The 20,148-nt window shown below is 35.6% G+C and overlaps 1 protein-coding gene across 3 annotated transcripts in view; it reads right to left on the bottom strand.

Moving 5' to 3' along the window:
• LOC150103899 (uncharacterized) overlaps positions 1–20,148 on the bottom strand; it is a 426,738-nt gene that overhangs the window by 112,065 nt on the left and 294,525 nt on the right. For all 3 annotated transcript variants that reach the window (XM_090397172.1, XM_090397171.1, XM_090397173.1), the window contains exon 17: positions 18,807–18,870. In XM_090397172.1, the coding sequence (XP_090253298.1) occupies positions 18,807–18,870 (64 nt within the window). The remainder of the gene's footprint in view (positions 1–18,806; positions 18,871–20,148) is intronic.

Raw genomic sequence — 20,148 nt, 5'->3', positions numbered from 1 at the left:
ATTTAACCGCCCACCTAGTTGAGAGAGGGGATTCACATTTGTGTGTGCTTCCAAACATACATGCAATTCTCAAGTTGAAATCACTCAATGGAGGAGATATTTTTCCATTGGTACCAGTTTCCAAAAGCCAATGCCTATCTCCACCCTTGACTGGAAAAAGAGGTCACTTTGAATCACACAACTCCAATTGAATAGTGTGATGCTGCTCTGAAATGTCGCATTTCATTGGGTTGTTAAATAATGTCAGATGTGGCCAGTCACTGAAGTCAGAAAATTGCTTACTGAATTGCTCCGAAAGTTGGTCTAATATTAGCACAGAAAACTTGAAGTCAATGTCATGGCTTCCCTCCATCAATTCCCTGCAAGAAGGGAAATGTACCAAGTTTCCTCTGACTAGGACGAATTTAAAAACCTTCACTCAACTTATGAATCCATCTAGGTGTCCAACTAAATCTGAGATTGTTTGATTATGTCCCTGTAACTTCACGTTGAGTTCATTCACGTGGTGTGAAATGTCTGTTAGAAAGGCAAGTAAGCTATTAAAATGAGGATCACATAGTTTTGTAATAAGTTCTTTGTTTGTCTTCTCGTGTTCCTCTAAAAGCTATTTTATTTCCTTTCTCAAAGCAAAACACCGTTTCAAACAGTTCACTCTGCTTAGCCAATGTACTTCTGTGTACAACACTAAATCGTCATATTCTGCATCCATTTCTGTTCGAAAAGAAACAAACTTGCGGTGTGTCAAGGCCCGATTTCCGCCTTTAATTAGATTCACACACTTCATTACAGTTTTCATAACATCCTCTATCTAGAGAATTTTATCACACAGAGCCTCCTGATGTATAATGCAGTGCAATACAGGGCAACTGATTCCAGCCTTCCTTAGTAAGCCAACTGCACCTGTTTGAGTACCACACATTAATTTGGCACCATCTGTCACAATAGCTGTGAGATTGTTGATGTCACCAGTACCACTTACAACCTCCATAACTGCATCATAAATGTCTTGACCTTTGGAAACAAAGACTTTTTAATAACAAAGTCTTTGGAAACAGTTCAAATGAAAATTAGAAGTTGAGCTGTATCTGTTATGTCAGTTGATTCATCCAGAGCCAATGAGAAGTAAGCTGAATCTGTAATAACACTTTAATTTATTTAATATGTGAGAACCTATTTCCTCGACTCTTTTTGTTACAGTTTGTTTTGATAGTGGGATGCTTTCAAACTCACTGGCAATTTTATCTTCCCCATATGCACGTGTCATTTTCACAGTACAGTGTTTTACAAAATCACCATAGGATAATGTTTTTTTGCTTTTGTTATCTCTGCGCTTACAACAAATGATGCCAAGGGTGAGCTTTTTTGTATTGATGTTGGTTTAGTAAAAATAGATTTCTGAGCACTAACCTTTCTCTTCAAATTACGTACAATTTTAGTACTTACTTGTCCAATGTACTCTTGGTATTTAGCGGCATGGTATTGTATGTAGTGGCGTTTGAGGTTATATTCCTTGTGCACAGACAATACTTGCAAACACACTAGTCACTGTGGTTTGTTGTCGTTATTGTTTATAATTTCTGTTTATAAAAAGAAGAAAAAAACTGAAATGACCTGTTTTCTTCACAGATGTTACGTTTCTTACTCATGGTACACAAAGGCCGAAGTAACTGACCACAGGACACAAACTGCAACACTAACACTGTGAACCGTGAAACTGTGTCTCTGAAACTGATCACTGTAACCAGAGCAGAGCAAGTGACTTTCAATGATGCGTTACTCTGGAGTGCATAGAAATCTACCACTCCCACCACTACTACAACTCGCACAGAGAAGCAGTAGGTTTTATAAATTGAGTAATCTTTTTAAAGAATTTTGATTTGGTGTTGAGAATATAAATTGTTTCAGTCATCAGAAATAATGAATATAACTAGTATATTAATCAGAAAGTCTGAAGTCAAAACTAATAGCTAAATTGATAATATATATAATTTAACATAGTTTTTATCCTGCTGCGGACCGCACAAAATCACATTAAAGGCCACATGTGGCCTGCGTGCCTGCTGTTGGCCACCTATGTCATATATAATAAGATTTTAATATCTATTGTTTAGTTCATGTTGGAATATATCTTTTTAATGTTGAGTTTGTGTACATCTATATTTTGCTTTGATCTTTGAAACATTTTTTGTTTTTCTTTTTTGGAAGTTTATTTGAATCTTACTGCATACCATACAATGGTCACTTCCAATGTTGAAGGTGTTGATGACAGAAGAGTCTTGAAAGATGTTTCTCTTATTGCTAAGGATAATTATTGAGACCTGGAAATTAGAATCAGACCTATTAACTGGTATCGAGTGTCATGGGAACAGTATTTTTAGGAAGGATAGAGTGGATAGGAGAGGAGGGGGCATGCTGCTAACGATACTGGATGACTTAAATCCAGTTAGAGTTGAGATCTATGAATGTAGTAATACTACTAACAATATTTCACGTGGCAGTGAGTTTGAAGTCATCTGGTGTGAGGTGGAATCTAATAAGACAAATTACACAGTGGAGTGTTGTTACAGACCTGGCGGATCGGTTGCTGGTGATGAAGAAATGCATCACCAAATAGAAAAGGTGAATGCAAAAAGAGTAATCATAATGGGAGACTTTAATTATACAAATATTGATTGGATAGCAGTAGTATCTCATGAGAAGAATGAAAATGCATTTATTGAGCTGTTCCAGGACAACTTCCTCAAGCAGCATCTGACAGAAGGAACTCGGGGTCAAAGAGTGTTAGATTGAATTATAGTGTTGGAGAGCATTTCAGTTAAAGACGCAACTATTCTGCCTCCAGTTGGTGACAGTGATCATGCAGTTCTCACTTGGGAAGTGACTAAGTTTATGAATATTCCATTCAGAAAAGGTTACATGTTGAACTATAAAGCAGGGAAATTATGACCAACTGAGGAGTATACTGAGTTCAGTGGAATGGAATCGGTTGCTGGATGGAAAGAATATCGACAGTGTATGGGAAGCATTTAAACAATATTTAAATGATGCGATATCAGAATGTGTCCCGAGAGTTAGAATAAATAGAGTAGGAGTCAAACAGATGTGTAATCTTATTAAGCAAGAGATTTGTAAGAAAAGGACAATGTGGAAGGAATACCGTTTGCATAAGGATGATGTCCGTTATGAACGTTATAAGCAGCAGGCTAGAATAGTCACAACTGTTGTATGGAAAGCAAAGTCTGATTATGAAAAGAAACTGGCTCTGCGTGCTAAAGACAACCCACAAGAATTCTATCGATATGCTGCAAGTAAAAGAAAGAATGAATATGAAAGAATAACTCTTCTAAATCCAGATGGAGTCAGGGTTACTGATGCAGAAGAGGTTGTTCAGTTAATGAGTGCCCATTTTGTTAAACGCTATCTACATTGAGTTCACTGTTACCTCTTCACTAGATGAAAAAAAAGCAGGTGTGTGAGGCCGAGGTATTAGAGCTGTTGCACAAACTGAATAAGAATTCAGCAATAGGGACTGATTGGAGAAAATGGGTTTGGGTTATACAATATTAGCATGGATAAAAGGATGGCTGACTGACAGATATCAAAAAGTGGTATACGGGGGATCTGAGTCTGCAAGGTTTAAGGTAACAAGTAGTATACCACAAGGATCAGTGCTTAGTCCACTGTTATTCAATCTGTACATTAATGATATTGGGAAGGATTTGACAACCGACATACAGTTATTTGCTGATGATAATGAATGATTTGAATAAGCTCGAATTGTGGGCATGGGAAAATGGGTGTCAGTTCAATGTCAGTAAATGTAAAGTCATTCATTTCGGCATGATTACCTATCCAATGTCGTATTATATTGGTGGGATTAGGCTAGAAGAAACCGATGAGGTGCTAGGGATCTTGGAGTGTTAAAAGATAGGAAGTTGAAGTTCAGGGGTCATGTGGCAAAGATTGCAAATACAACTCAAAAGATAATTGCAATACTCAAACGAACGCTCACATGTAAAGATAAGGATGTTATTTTGCCTCTTTACAAGGCCTTGATAAGACCTCACTTGGACTACTGCATGCAAGTCTGGTCTCCTGGTTTCCGATGTTATTCTGATATATTGGAGAGAGTACAAAGGCAAATATTAAAAATGATATCAGGATTGTAGAATACTGATTATGAAGACAGGTTGAGAATTTGTAGATTGCAGTCACTAGCAAACAGGAGAAAGAGGGGTGATATGATTGAGACTTACAAACTGCTGAAAGGGTCATACAGGATTTCAATTGATGGGATTTTTCAATTTATGGAGGGTGGGGAAAGGACGAGAGGGCATCCTTGGAAGCTGAGAATGAAAGTTGCCAAGAAGAGTGTAAGGGCTAGATTTTTCTCTCAAAGGGTGGTGCGTGATTGGAATGGATTGCCTATGGATGTTGTGAGTGCAAGCAGTGTGAATGAATTCAAGAATAAGTATGATAGCTGGTGTGTGTGTGTGTGTATATGTGGCCTCCCTCGATGAGTCACTGACTCCCTGGAGGTCTCTCTTAATAATAATAATAATAAAGTCAATTTCACTAGTTTTTCCATTTGGACTTTTCCATATCCACTTCCTATGTTTTGTTTTGTTTTTCCTTGAAAAAAGAATTCATGATGTACAGGTTTTCTTTTTTCTGCAAATCTTATTAGCCTAGCTCCTATATCATCTCTCATGCCATATCCAAAATTTCCCATTAAGCTTTCATCTGATTGTTGTATAGCAATTCTAGCATTAATCTCCCATTATAATTCTGAAATTATGTTTTCCTTAATACTCCCAGAGATATGGAAAACCCTAATTCAGAACCTTAAAAACCGAAGAAATGAACTTTAATACAAACTACAGAAAGTTCCTCAGCAACAGCTAGCTGATCTTGTACACGCGATATGTGTTTCACTCACGTTCGATACCATTTTATTAGTAATTATTCTAGTCAGTGTTTTTATTCTTGTCAGTTTTGCAGTTACGCATATTTGTGAGATTGTTTAAACCTATATGTATGTGCCCTGAAGATGCCAACAGATAAGTGTGGCGAAACTAGTTGGTTCAGTTAATAAAATTGATCAACACTATGTTTTCCTTTATTGTAAAGTTGGGATACATCATGATATAAATCAGAATATAAACACTGAAGAGGAAAAACAAGCTGGATTTAGAAAAAATATATCAACCATAACCAGATCTTTACTTTACACAGAAATGCAGTGGGGGGGGGGGGGAGAGGTCTTCATTTTTTTTTTTTTTTAAATTTCAGAAAAGCATTTGATTCTGTTAATAGAGAAAACTTATTCCAAATCCTATATAATAAAAACAGATTATGAAATACTTAGAATGTGAATGTATTATTGGAATACCAAAGCAACTGTGCTAATTGGTAATATCAATACACAGATATTAAATGTGAAGAGGAGTGATGCTACTCTCACCACCACTTTTTAACTTCTTTAATAGAATAATTAATAATGAAAAGAATAATAACAAACAACCAGACATATCATTCATATACGATATGCAAATGACATTATCATAATTGCATATAATAAACCTAATCTACAGTATCAGTAACTAAAAATATAAGATTTCAGTAAACAGATAGCGGAAATTTATGATTCTAGATTCAACTTATGGGATATTGTTATGAACCACTGAATGATCTATTGAGTTGAAGATGGTACTGTACTTGGTGTAATATTTGGAGAGAGTCATCACTGTAACTGAGCAGAAAAGGGTATCAAAGACTGGCCAAGAAATCTATAAGAGGTGACATTAGAGGTAAATTATTCTTATGTATTAATTCATAAAGTTCCAAAAATAAGTTTGTTGATATTACATGAGTTTTTAAAACTTAGTAGAATGCTAAATAAACTTGAGGGGATAACTGTGATGATGGCAGGAGAGACCAAGCAGGAAAGAAGAGTTTATTGTGCATAACACAGGATCTGGACTATGAAAATGGTGACTTGGTAAAATCACATATTAAGGAGGAGGAATTTAAGACAGGAAATTTAAATTTAGGAGTTAATGTATATAGTAGTAAAAAAAGCGATGAGAACATTATGTGAGTTATTTAGTGAAATAAGACAATGAGACACCTGATATCAGAATCATAAATATCAAATTTAGCTCTCTGCTTTATGTGGATATTGTTCTACTCCAGTGAAAGTCTCCAGGATTCTTTAACTAAACTGAATAACAGATGTAAGAGATCTCACTTGAAAATTAGCAATTAAGACCAAAACTATGAAAATATTTCAGCTATTTTAAATAAACACAATTTTCAGTGAAGATGGCAAATTAAACATAGATATAGACAACAGAAAAGAAATGCTGGTATGATGGGGGGGGGGGGGGGACCAGTTAACTACATTTATATGGTATAACAGTTAAATTAGCCAAAACACTAAACTAGCAGTATACAATTCAATGATCAAACCAGTTTTAACTTGTGGATCTGAGAAATTGATTTTTTCCTGACTAACTTTAAGAGGTGATAGAAAGAATACAACGGTGTCACTTTTGAACATAATCTCTCTTTACTTCAACACATTTTTCAAATCTTTGAATTAACATTTCTATGCCTTTCGAAAAGTAGTCTGCACTTTTGTTCGTAAAATGGCCTAAAACTGCATCTTTCACCTCATTGTCATCTGCAAATTTTCTTCTTCAAAAGGTCTTTCTTCAGTTTCAAGAAGAGGTAGTCATCACCGGGTGCTAAATCTGGGCTGTAGGGTGGGTGGGTGTTCAATCTCCTGGAAGCCACAGTCCTTCACTGCAACCTTTGCAACAATGGCTGTATGGACTGGAGCACTATCATGAAGCAGGCAAACACCGTGACTCAGCATTCCTAGTCTCTTCTCCTTTATGGCATTGCACAGTTTGTGCAGGAGTGAAGCATGTATTCTGCATTCATGATGGTATTCCTTTCCTTGAAGTCAATCAAGAGAATTTCCCAGAAATTCCAAAAGATTGTTGCCATGATCTTCTTGGTGAACTGAGTGACCTTGGCTTTTCTTAGCAGTGCTTCGCCTGGTTTGTGCCACTCCATGGATTCCTTTTGGAAAGAGGATCATAATAAAGGACCATGGTTTCATCCCAGGTGACAACAGATTCCAGCACATCTCTCTCTCTCTGATTACCTTGGCAAAACTCTAAAAACTTGCAGGAACAGGTCACACAATGCTCCTTCTGAATTGAAGAAAGAAGTTGGGGAACCCACCTTGCACTGACCTTTGTCAGGTGAAGCTTCTCATGAATGATGCGAAAGACAGTTGTTATGGAAAGCCCCCAACCTTGCTGAGATTTCTTTGAGCTTCAGCAGTTTGTCACTGAGCTGTTCCTCCTCAACAAAAGAGAGATTTTCCTTGGTCATCACTTCCACCCGACCATCATGAGGATCATCTTCATCCCCCCCCCCAGGAAAACTGTTTAGCCCATTCCTTCATGATGGAATATGAAGGAGAAGCTTCCCCATAAACACCATTTGATAGCAGCTGGAAGAAGCCCTTCCTTGGTGAAAACTTTATCACAGCTCAGTACTCAATTTTTAGCATTACAGCCACTTAGCATGTCACGTGTTGGTCAAACGAGTGCCTCCAACTGAACAATGCAGGTAGAGTGTTGAAACTGGTACACTAACCTTTCCATAAATGGTGCTATCTGTCGTGCATGGCATTTTAAAATTGGCACAAATTTTGTATGTCAGGCCAGAAACTTTTGGAACCTTCATATTAGGTCATGTTTCGGTTGCAGAAGTTTATGATTGGAGTTCAAAGGAACAAGTGTAAAAAGTTGTGTAGATAAAAATAATGGAACCAGACAAAACTGCTTTCATTCAATCAAGTTCAAATTTGATCATCTTTTCTTAAAACAGGTGAAACATTACAAAATCGTCCAAACCTCATCTAATCAGACTGCTTGCAAGTATCTATCATTAATCATTATTACGATTCATCTTTTGAATATAGCTATTGGTCTGTTTCCCTGATGATGTTTATGTAACGTTCAATGAAATATAGAATTTTGAATAAAATTCTATATTTTTTGTTGTATGTGTAAGCCGTGAAAGTTATGTAAATATGAATAGTACTCATGTTCCATTAAAATTATTCAATCATGTAGTAATACTGTATACCCACTGAAGATACTTATCAGGAAACTGATGATGACAAAGAGAAGTATTAATAATGTTCAATTTTAATAGTGTTATTGACTAATACATAAAAAAATCTGTAAATGCATTAAGTAGCAATTTTTTGGTTAATTCAATGATGGCTTGGTAAAGCCATCATGGATTAATAATATTATCAGAGTAAATAAGAATGGCCCAGCCCACATCAATTATAAAGTATGATAGCGATCATTCAATGATGATAGAAGAACTGAAATGAAAGGTAGAAGTGGCAGATAAGGCAGTGAATTTTAAGAAAGCCAATTGAAGAGTAGGGCAAATTAAAATGAATACTAATAGTAAGCAAAGCTTGCTATTGGTTTTCTTACTATTTACTATGGTTAGGAATCAGTTGAATAAATATACATGGAATAAAAGAGGAATCAATCAAAACACTAAACTAGCTGTACACAAGACAGTGTTCAAACCAATATTAACTTATGGATTTGAGAGTTCAGTTAGTCAAAATAAAATAAAATATCAAATAAAACAGATTATCAAAGAAAGAAACATCAGATATGAGCACATTCTGAGAATTAGAAGTGACAAGATGCATCAACAGCAGAATCACAATAAAAATGAAGATTTTAGGAAATTAACATTGCTTGCATTCAAGAATGTGTAAGATGTTCTAATTTAAGATGGTACAGCCACTTAAGCACAACAAAAAATTTAGCTAATCAGGAGTGTGATGCTAAGATAATAAGAGAAAGACCCAAAAGACCAAAATCTAGGTAGGCTGATGTATTGCAAAATGCCTTTAGAAGACTGGAATATACTCTCTCTAATGAAGTTCTCTCCTCAAGGGAGAGAACTTCATTAGACTCCATATCACTTAAACTCACTTAAGTGATATGGGAAAGGCAAACACAAGGTACTTGATGATGGACCATGCCTTACTTCATGTAATATACACAAGTTATATTATCTGTAAACTGGCCCCTAACCTGCTTTCTATCTTTTCTTCTTGCTCCTTCCCTCCAATGCTATTAGGGTATTCAAGGACTAGGGGTGAATCTTTCCTATTTTACTATTCCGTTTTTTCTTATGCAGTGGTGGTCTGTCTTCTCACCCAGGTATTTGCCTCACATAATAGGCTGGTTGGGGTTCGTTTTCACAAATCTGAAAACGAACTCCAACTCAACATCACCAGAGTTAAAGATCGGTACTATCAACGTAAGAAGCCTGAATGGCAAAGAAATGGAGCTAGCTGAGGAATTAGATAAGTACCAGATCGACATAATAGGGGTGACTGAAACAAAAAAGACCAAAACTGGTGAGATCTTTCTGAGCAATAAATACAAAATGTTATATTCAGGCAATGACAATCAAGGAAAAGAAGGAGTAGCTATAGTATTCAACACTAAACACGAGGCTCATCTTCTTAAATAGCAGGCGGTCTCAAGTAGTGATGTGGGCAAATATGAGAATGGGGAACTGGACAATGAGACTTATTTGTGCCTATGGTCCCACAGAAGGTTCTACTAAGGTAGAAGTGGAGGAATTTTTTGAGGCTTTAGAAAAAGCAACTGACACAATGAAAAAGGAAAAGTTGGTCCTTGTTGGGGATCTAAATAGCAGAGTAGGAAATGATTGTGAGACATACAAAAATATTTTGGGAAAATTTGGAGAAAAGAGCAAAGCTAATAATAATGGCAAATATCTGTTGGATTTCTGCTCAGGACATGGACTGGTTATTACTAACACCATGTTCCAACATAAAAATGTGCACAAATTCACATGGAGAGAAGAGGCTAGGAATAAGAAAAGTCTCATTGACTATGTTATTGTTGATAGTGATGTTTTCTCCTTGGTGCAGGACACCAGAGTGTACAGAGGATTTGAAATTGGAAGTGATCACTATTTAGTCTTGAGCAGGATAAAATTGAATTTCATATTGAAAAGAATAACATGTAAGAAAGTTTTAAAGCGAATAAAAGTTGAGCAGCTCTCAGATGTGAACTGTAGACTAAAATACAGAAATATTATTGAAAAGAAAATGAAAGAGTTTGAGAACAGGAATCAAACCTTGGAGATTCAGTGGCAAACTCTGAAGGAAACATTGATTGATTCTGCCAGAGAGGCATGTGGTGAGGTTGTGTGCAAGGATAAAAAAATCAGAACTCCCTGGTGGACACAGGAAGTTAAAGAGGCAGTGAAGGAAAAGAAGAAAGCATATCAAAAGTTCCTGGCAAATAAGTCAGCTTTTACTCTTACAGAATACAGAGACAAATGTAAGAAAGCTAAACAGTGTGTAAAACTTGCTAAACAAAAGTCATGGGAGGACTTTGGCAAGAATATAGAAAATAAATATCAAGAAGGTGGCAAAATATTCTGGAGGTTGTTGAAGAAGCTTAGGAATGGAGGAAAGAGTGCTGTAAAAGGAATTAGAGATGATAAAGGTGAAATGAAAACAGGAGAAAAAGATATCCTTGAAGTATGGAGTAATTACTTTGAAAAACTGCTAAATGAAACAAGCAGTGATGACAGCACAGTGATAAAAAACACTGACCAGGCATGCAGTCAGGAATACATATCCATACTTGAAGTAGAAAAAGCCATCAAAGGCTTGAAATGTGGAAAGGCAGCAGGAGTAGATGATATTCGACCAGAAATGCTGAAGTATGGTGGTATAAGAGTCTTACAGCGGCTGCACTGCATAGTTCAGAAAGCCTGGACAGAGGGACGAATTCCCGATGATTGGAGTAGAGCTCTCATAGTACCCATATATAAAAAGGGAAATAAAACTGAATGTGAGAATTACAGAGGTATTTCCCTACTGAGTGTTCCTGGCAAAATCTATGCAAGTATACTTGAGAAACGGTTGAGAAGAATTGTGGAAGAAAAGCTTGGTGAAGAACAAGCTGGATTCAGGCCAAATAGAGGCTGTCAGGATCAGATCTTCACTTTACGACAAATAGTCGAGAAAGCATGGGAATATAACAAAGATCTGTATTTAAGTTTTGTCGATTTGGAAAAGGCATATGACAAGGTGCCAAGAGAGAAGCTATTCAATATGCTGCAGTTATATGGTGTCAATGGGGCATTATATCAAGCGATACTTAGTCTTTATTTGAGTTGTGAGTCAGCAGTTAGAATTGAAGGAAGTACAGGAAGATGGTTTAATGTTAAATCTGGTGTGAGACAAGGATGTACATTATCCCCTCTGTTATTCATTATCTATATGGATCACATTATGAAGGAATATGGTATTAAACCTGATATCAAAATTGGAGATGTTAATGTCAGCTCTTTGCTTTATGCGGATGATGTTATACTTCTAAATAAATCCGCTACAAGTCTGCAAGATTCTCTGACTAAATTGAATAGCTGTTGTAATAGATATGGTATGAAGGTCAGCAATAAAAAGACAAAGACAATGAAAATAGGCAGAATCATTGAAAATGTCAACTGTGTTGTGAATGGAGAACCTGTGGAACAAGTAAAACATTTCAGCTACTTAGGCACAATTTTCACTGAAGATGGTAAACTAAATATAGAAATAGACAACAGAATCAGCAAAGCTGGTATCGTGGGAAGTCAATTGAATAAATTCATATGGAATAAGAAAGAAATTAGTCGGAACACTAAATTAGCTGTATACAAGACAGTGTTCAAACCAGTTTTAACTTATGGATCTGAGAGCTGGGTTAGAAGTAAAACACTTGACCAAAGACTAGAGACCGCATATATGAGAGTCCTGAGAAAGATTAGAGGCGTGAACAGATGGCATCAATGGCAATATCATATTAAAAATGAGGATATTAGGAAAGAACTTGACATTGTCAGCATCCAGGAATGCGTTAGCAGAGCTAATCTCAGATGGTATGGTCACTTAAATAGAATGGGAGAGGAAAGATTAGCAAAACAAGTGTTCTCTGCCAGGTTGGCAGGAAAACGACCCAGAGAAAGACCAAGATATAGGTGGATTGATACGGTACAAAGTGCCTTAGACGATAGAAATATAAGATCTGATAATGTTGGAGTCTTGACAAGTAACAGACTGATTTGGAGGAAAATTGTAGATAGGAAGTTAGTAATGATGTAATTTTTTCATGTAGTACTGTCATATCCTGTACACCCCTTGAGGGTACATGGCAGGAATTTGATGATGATGATGATGATAATAGGCTGGAGTCCCAACCTACCTAGCCAACATGGGATCAATTGGGACCAAAATCCTTCAGATATGTGAAAAGGACATCTGTCACTATACTACTTGTTTTTTTTCTTGCAGTAACTTCACTCCAAAATCCTAATATAGTTGTGCCTTATAGCATCTCATGCTGTTCTGCATCAGTTGTTGCACAGAATAATCAGAGCCACATTCACGGTTTAGGCAGAGGGTTCCATTTGAGAAGTATATTACAGTCATCCCACACATGTCAGTGTTACTGTGAATGAGAAATACAGAAGGTATGGGATTAATCTTGGAAGGAAAGTTTACATAGGTATGTCTGTATGTGTACATACAGACAGACACTCTTGATACCGTCTATAAAGAGATGGAGAAGTTTAAAACTGACATCCTAGAAATTACAGAGACCAAATGTAATGGAGGTCACTTCAAAAAGAAAGGATGGTAAGGTAGTTGTTTATTCAGGAGGAGACTCAAAGCATCATGGGATAGCTGTGGTACTATGGAAAGTGGAGGCAAGAGCTTGTCAGAGTTATAATCCTGTTAATGACAGGATACTTTGTGTCAGACTTAAGGCTCATCCTACAATGTCAATCATGGTAGTTTATGCACCCCACACAGATAGACCTGATAAAGAGAGTGAGGAATTCTATGAAAACTTAGATTGTTTTGGACTGCCTACCAAGGAGAGATTGTACTTTACATTTTAGGGGACTTTAATACAAAAGTGGGAATGAGTATCAGAGTTAGCCATGTTTGATCTGGGTGAACATAACACCCATGGTGAAATACTGTTGGATTTTGCCCATGATAACAGATTAGTTATTACCGATACTTGCTTCCAGAAACACCCACGATAGACCTATACTTGGATATCTAACAATGATAGGTCAAGGCACCAGACTGATTACATCCTGGCTCTCCAACGAGAGAAGACAAACATCTTTGATGTGCATACTTGTCACGAAGCAGACTGTGATATCAATTATCAACTAGTTGGAGCCAAAGTAAGACTGCAAACCCTCCCAAGTCAGGTCCATCGCACTAGGCTGAATATCATAGTAATAATCCCTTGTAGGGTCATACAAGAAACCAACACAGTTGTATGATCCTTTAAAGGGTAGTGAGGAAAACTAACCTGAAATGCTCTAGGATGGAGTCAAAGTTATAATATAGGATACAATCAAGAAGTATCTATTGCCATAGAAGACCAAGGGACCCATGGATATCAGATTAAACATGAGATCTGATAGAAACACGATGGATGAAGAAACAGAAACAAGTAATGAAGAATATAAGAGATTACAGAGAGAAGTTAGAAAAGCCAGACAGAACAAGAAAAATTTTTATACTAATAAATGTTAAGAGATAGAGTTCCACATGAGGAAGCACAAGTTTAAGTCCAAATTGAATGTCATAAAAGACAGCAATGCAACAGAACATATTGATCAGAAGAACTGGAAATCAAGTACCCCCAAGGGGTGTACAGGGTATGATAATATTACAAGAAAAATTTACATCGGTACTAACTTTCTATCTACAGTTTTCATCCAAATCAATCTGTTACCTGTCAAGACTCCAACATTATAACAGCTTATATTTCTGTCTTCTAGGGCACTTTTAACTATATCAATCCACCTATATCTTGGTCTTCCTCAGAGTATTTTTCCTACCAACCTCGCAGAGAACACTTGTTTTGCTAATCTTTCCAATCCCATTTGTTTAAGCGACAATACCACCTGAGATTAGCTCTGCTAACACATTCCTGGATGCTAACAATGTCAAGTTCTTTACTGATATCCTAATTTTTAATATGATATTGCCATTGATGCCATCTGTTCACCCATATAATCCTTCTCAGGACTCTCAAATCTGTAGTCTCTAGTCTTTGGTCAAGTGTTTTATTTCTAACTCAGCTCTCAGATCCATAACTTAAAATAGGTTTGAACATTGACTTGTATATAGCTAATTTAGTGTTGTAACTAATTTCTCTCCTATTCTATATAAATTTATTCAGTTGACTTCCTACCATACGAGCTTTACTGATAATGATGTCGATTTCTATATTTAATTTACAATTTTCACTAAAAATCTTGCCTAAGTAGCTGAAATGGTTTACTTGTTCTATAGTTTCTCCATTCACAATGAAGTTGATATTTTCGATGTTTCTGGTAATTTTCCTTGTCTTTGTCATGTAATTGCTGACCTTCGTACCAAATCTATTACAACACTTATTCAATTTAGTCAGGGAATCTTGCAGACTTGTACTGAATTTATTTAGAAGTATAACATCATCCACATAATCTAAAGAATATAGATTATGTGCTGAGATTAACACCTCCAATTTTAATATCAGGTTTAATACTACTTCTTTTATAATGTGATCCATATAGATAATGAATAACAGAGGGGATAATGTACATCTTTGCTGACACCAGATTTAACATGAAACCATCTTCCTGTACTTCCTTCAATTCTAACTGCTGACTTACAAATCAAATAAAGACTAGTGTTGCTTGATATAATGATCCATTGGCACTATACAACAGAGCATTTTGAATAGCTTCTCTCTTGGCACCTTGTCATATGGCTTTTCCAGATCGACAAAACTTAAATACAGATCTTTGTTATATTCGGATGATTTCTCAACTATTTGTCGTAAAGTGAAGATCTGATCCTGGCGGCCTTTATTTGGCCTGAATCCAGCTTGTTCTTCACCAAGCTTCCCTTCCACAACCATTTATCAAGTATAATTGCATAAATCTTACCAGGAGCACTCAGTAGGGAAATACCTCTGTAATCCACAGATTCAGTTTTATTTCCCTTTTTGTATATGGGTACTATGAGAGCTCTACTCCAATCATCTGACATTCATCCCTCTGTTCAGGCCTTCTGAACCATGCAGTGCAACCACTGTAAGACTTTTATACCTTGGCGATCACTTCCAATTTCAAATCCTCTGTACACTCTAGTGTCCTGCACCAGTGAGAAAACATCACTATCAACAATAACACAGTCAATGAGATTTTCTTATTCCTTGCCTCTTCTCTCCATGTGAATTTGTGCATATTTTTAAGTTGGAACACTGTGTTAGTAATAACCAGTCCACGTCTTGAGCAGAAATCCAAAAGGAATTTGCTATTATTATTAGCTCTGCTCTTTACTCCAAATTTTCCCAAAATATTTTTGTATGTCTGACCATCATTTCCATACTCTGCTATTTAGATCCAGAATATTTTGTCACCTTCCTGATAATTATTTTCTATGTTCTTGCTGAAGTTCAAATATTCTTCCACTTCTACCTTAGTAGAACGTTCTGTGGGATGATAGGCACAAATAAATCACTCCAATAAGAGACTCCAAGTCACCTTAGCTTCATCCCATCAGATTTAAGGCCACAGAGGATGAAGGGATAACAGTGTTTCATAGATTAATTACAAATCTCTAAAAGACACGATTATGGCCTACAGACTGGAAGAAGTCAGTTTTCATACCACTGCACAAGAAGGGAGATATGAAGGATTGCAAGAACTACAGAGTTATTAGTTTAATCTCTCATGTAAGCAAGATTTAATTAAAGATCATTCTAAACAGGACTGAGGCCAAAGTTAAGGTAGTGATGCTGGAGACACAAGTAGGTTTTAGGAAAGGCAAGGGTACCAGAGATCAGATTCTTTGACTTAAACAGATCATACAGAATTATAAAGAATTTAGTCTCCCTACGGTAATGTATTTCATAGACTACTACTCCAAAGCTTTTGACTGTGTTCAGCATACAAATTGAGGGAGGTAATGAAAATAATGGGTTTTCCTTAACACATTATCAGGTTGATAGCTAACTTGTACAGCCACAGTAAGAACAAGTGTTGGATTAGGATGCCTACTTTCTCCTCACCTGTTTAGTATCTATGCTGAGGACATCATGTATGTAGTATTATATGAGCTTAACACAAGAATTAGGATAGGTAGCAGATTGATCAGTAATCTGAGGTATGCTGATGATACAGTTCTCCTTTGCAATGACAAAGAAGAAGTGGGACAAATCCTTGACAAAGTTAATGAGATCAGTCTGAAAAGAGGAATTCAATTCAATCCTAGCAAGACAAAGATTATGGTTCTCAAAGGAAATATAGATGGGGGAAGCTTCTAAGCAACCTCTATAAAATAACTGAGAAAGTCAGCAAGCGTGAATATCTAGGCTCCATCATTAACATGAAGAATGATGTTCAGAAGACGTCAGAAGAAGATTAGGAATGGCTAAAAAAACAGTCAGAGACTTGTCTAAAATCTGAAACGATGGATCCATCTCCATGTTAACAAAGTTGAGGATTCTGGATGTAGTTTTTTTTTTTATTTATTTATTTTTTTTTTTAATATATATAATCTCAACATTGACTTATGGATGTGAGACTTGGGAACCTAAAGAAGTCTGGAAGGAAAAGGATAGCTTTTGAAATGTAGTGTTACAGAAGGCCATTGAGGATATCGTATGCTGAAAGGCAGACAAATGGATGAATGTTATGAAATATGAGTAGAACTTTAAGACCACTTAAGATTATGACAGAAGAAAGTGAAATACTTTGAACACACTGAAATAATGGAAGGAGAACATCTCAAAACAGTAATACAATCTCAATGAAATAGATGAATTGATGGATGATGTGACTGATCTTCAGAGAGCTAAAGCCTCTGAAAAGCATACAACAGGACCACACAACTGGGCCTGTTATATGCACAACTGGTGTGGCACATCAGGAACGGAGTGACCACAGGGCATCTGATGATATCCAATGAATAGATGGATAGAATGTACCTCTTACAAATAATAACAGACTAATTTGAAGGGAAACTGTCTAAGGATGTTAGTAATTATGTAAACTTATCATGTTTTATGTGTGGTTCCCACCCACAAAAGGTTATTATAAACCTATAGTACATTTTGTACAGTGAGTGGGCTAAGGATTTTTTTTGCCATTTTTATTAATTTTATATAAATTTTTTTGTAATATTTTTTATTTTTACATGTAGGACTATCATAATCTCCAATATCTTCCTCTCTGGGGACATGTATCAGGAATTTAATGATGATGATCATGATAGCAGACAGGAACCAGAATGAAAAAAAGGAAGATACTATTGCTGATAGTATCCTCCTTTTTTTCATTCTTTAAAAGCACATATGGGCATTCTCCATTCAGAAGAATACTTTAGAGAACTATGCCTTCGATACATCAAGGTGATAAAATTTTAGAAAAAAAGTACAAGCATACGCAGGTCATATGACATGTTGGGTTCCCTGAACACTGTTGCATAGCAAATGACATTATATCGCAAATCACTACATTTGTCCCCTCAATTGTAGATGCAGGTAACAGTTTAATAATGTTTTTAAGCAGTCATATATATACATCAATTATGTAAAGAAAGCACTTATGTATATCAGATATGCAAAAAAGAAAAAAGAAAAATCAATAAATAAAATAATTTTCACAAACAAAAAAGTTATTCAGAATAGCTTGGCTTAAGGAAACATGTCAACCAGTTTAGTCATCAATCTACACCATTAAAATTTTTTCATTTTAATGGTGTAGATTGTCATGTTTATAAATATTATAAATATAATTATTTATAAACATTGTCATGTTTATAAATAATTGTAGTATTAACTAGGCAGCACGTTTCTCCTGACTTAGTGCATGCCTGGTTGGCTGAGTGGTTAGTGTATCCACTTTCCAGCCAAAAGGCTGTGGGCTCAAATCCCGCCAAGGACATGGATGTTTAGGATTGCCGTAATCAATTACCATATGTGCTGCTGTGACCTGTGTCTTAGCACAGTATGACCTTTGATGTCTTTACACCATAAAAATCAAATCAAATCTCTTGACTTAGAACATTATCTTTGTTTTTAACAATGTAACAAGTAACGTGATGGAAGTTTGCATGGGGTCTCTCTCAGCGTATGATACACCATTGTCACTAATTAAATTTAACCATTTAATTATTGACAATTTATTCATTTAATTTAACTAACTAAATTTAATCATTTTAATCTTCATATCTAATGAAATAGGTTTACACATTTTCTTATTCTTTTCATTGGAGAAACAGCACCTTTACTTTGAATTTTATCTGCAATTATTAACATAATCATAAACATATCATAATACTTAGAAACAGTTTATAAGTTGCAGCAAAACGCAAACAGATATAGTGAGAAATGAAGTTGTAAATAAACTGAGTTCATTAATACTGAATATCAGTTGATCACAGCAGATTCGTGTTGCTAAAAGCATCGTATTAGCAAATGCCGAGCTGAACATACATGGGTCAGAATTGAAAAGCATCATATGAGTGGATCATCATAAAGCAAATCATCACAAATACAAATGTTATTGTAAAGTGGAGTATTACTGTACTCTAAAAGATATGAATGATTTATTATATCTTCTCAATTAATACTCACCATTACAGGTGTTTCATTATCTTTATTTCTGGCTTTAGGATTAGCTCCTCTCGAAAGAAATAATCTACAAATCAAAATAAAATGCACATAAAATTAAATTTTATGTGCATTTTAGTCAGCTCAATATTTCAGTTTTAGATAAATAAAAATTAAGATAACATTAGAACAACAAATTAGCATTCTGAAGTTTCCATATAGTTAAGAGTTTTCACAAGTAATAAATTGATAGAATTATCAAGATTATGAATGAACAAAATGAATGAGCTATATAGTATTATCATGATTTTGGTTATCAAATTCTTGATAACTAGTAGGAGAATTGGATAAGTGCCAAATTGACAATAACAGGACAAAAACAGATGAGATCTTTTTAAGTAACAAATACAAATGTTATATTCAGGCACTAACAATTAGAGAAAAGAAGGAGTAGCTATAGAATAAACATTAAATATCAGGATAATCTTGAATGGCAGACAATATCAAGTAGAGTGATGTGGACAAATCTCAGAATGTGGAACTGGACATTGAGACTTATTTGTGCCTATGGTTCCATAGAAGATTTTACTACGGTAGAAGTGGAAAAATTTGTGAAAGCATAGCAGACACATCAAAAAAGGAAAACTTGAAAACTTGGTTCTTGCTAGAAATCTAAACAGCAGAATAAGAAATGATTACCAGATAAAGAAATTGGAAGTTTTTCCACTTGGTTATACTGTAAATTAAAGATGCCAAGAAATTATATACTTAGCTTAATCCTTTGTTCAAGTGTAAGCAAACAAAGTTTGCTTCTGTAGTATTTTCAGGATTGGGGCAACTCGTATATGCTCGTATAGCTGATGAGTTCACATCACTTGATTTAGAATCTTGTCAAGTGTAAGCAAACAAAGTGTGCTTACACTTGGACAAAGGATTAAACCAAGTATATAATTTCTTGGTATCCTTAATTTATAGTATAACCAAGTGGAAAAACTTCCAACAACTATCTCTAATCCAGAGTATTTTAATAATAAGGTGTGACACCTTTTGGCTACTCGCATATGAAAATATGGCTTCTACATTACTTCAACCTTAGCATTGCCTATGGGTCTGACTCCCACTGATGAGATCTTGGTTTTTAGCAAGATAAGTACTTTGGTTTTCTTTAGTTTGTTTTTCACTTTGATTTTATTTTACTGGTGCTAGTGGTGGTTTCACCCCCATTAGCACTGGGTTTTTTTTTTTTTTAAATAAATATTAAGATTGTTTGTAGTGAAGTTAACAACTGCATTACAAGATGGAGCTACTAAGAAGATTCATAGTAGCTCCAATAAAGCATTTGCTGGTAATGTAGAATTATTTCTGT

The sequence above is a fragment of the Typopeltis vanoorti genome, chromosome 8 (genome assembly GCF_054136105.1).
Source record: "Typopeltis vanoorti isolate ZY-2024b chromosome 8, IOZ_Tvanoo_1.0, whole genome shotgun sequence".
NCBI lineage: Eukaryota > Metazoa > Arthropoda > Arachnida > Uropygi > Thelyphonidae > Typopeltis > Typopeltis vanoorti.
Note: the sequence above shows the minus strand (reverse complement) of the source record. Positions and strands in the feature narration are given on the sequence as shown.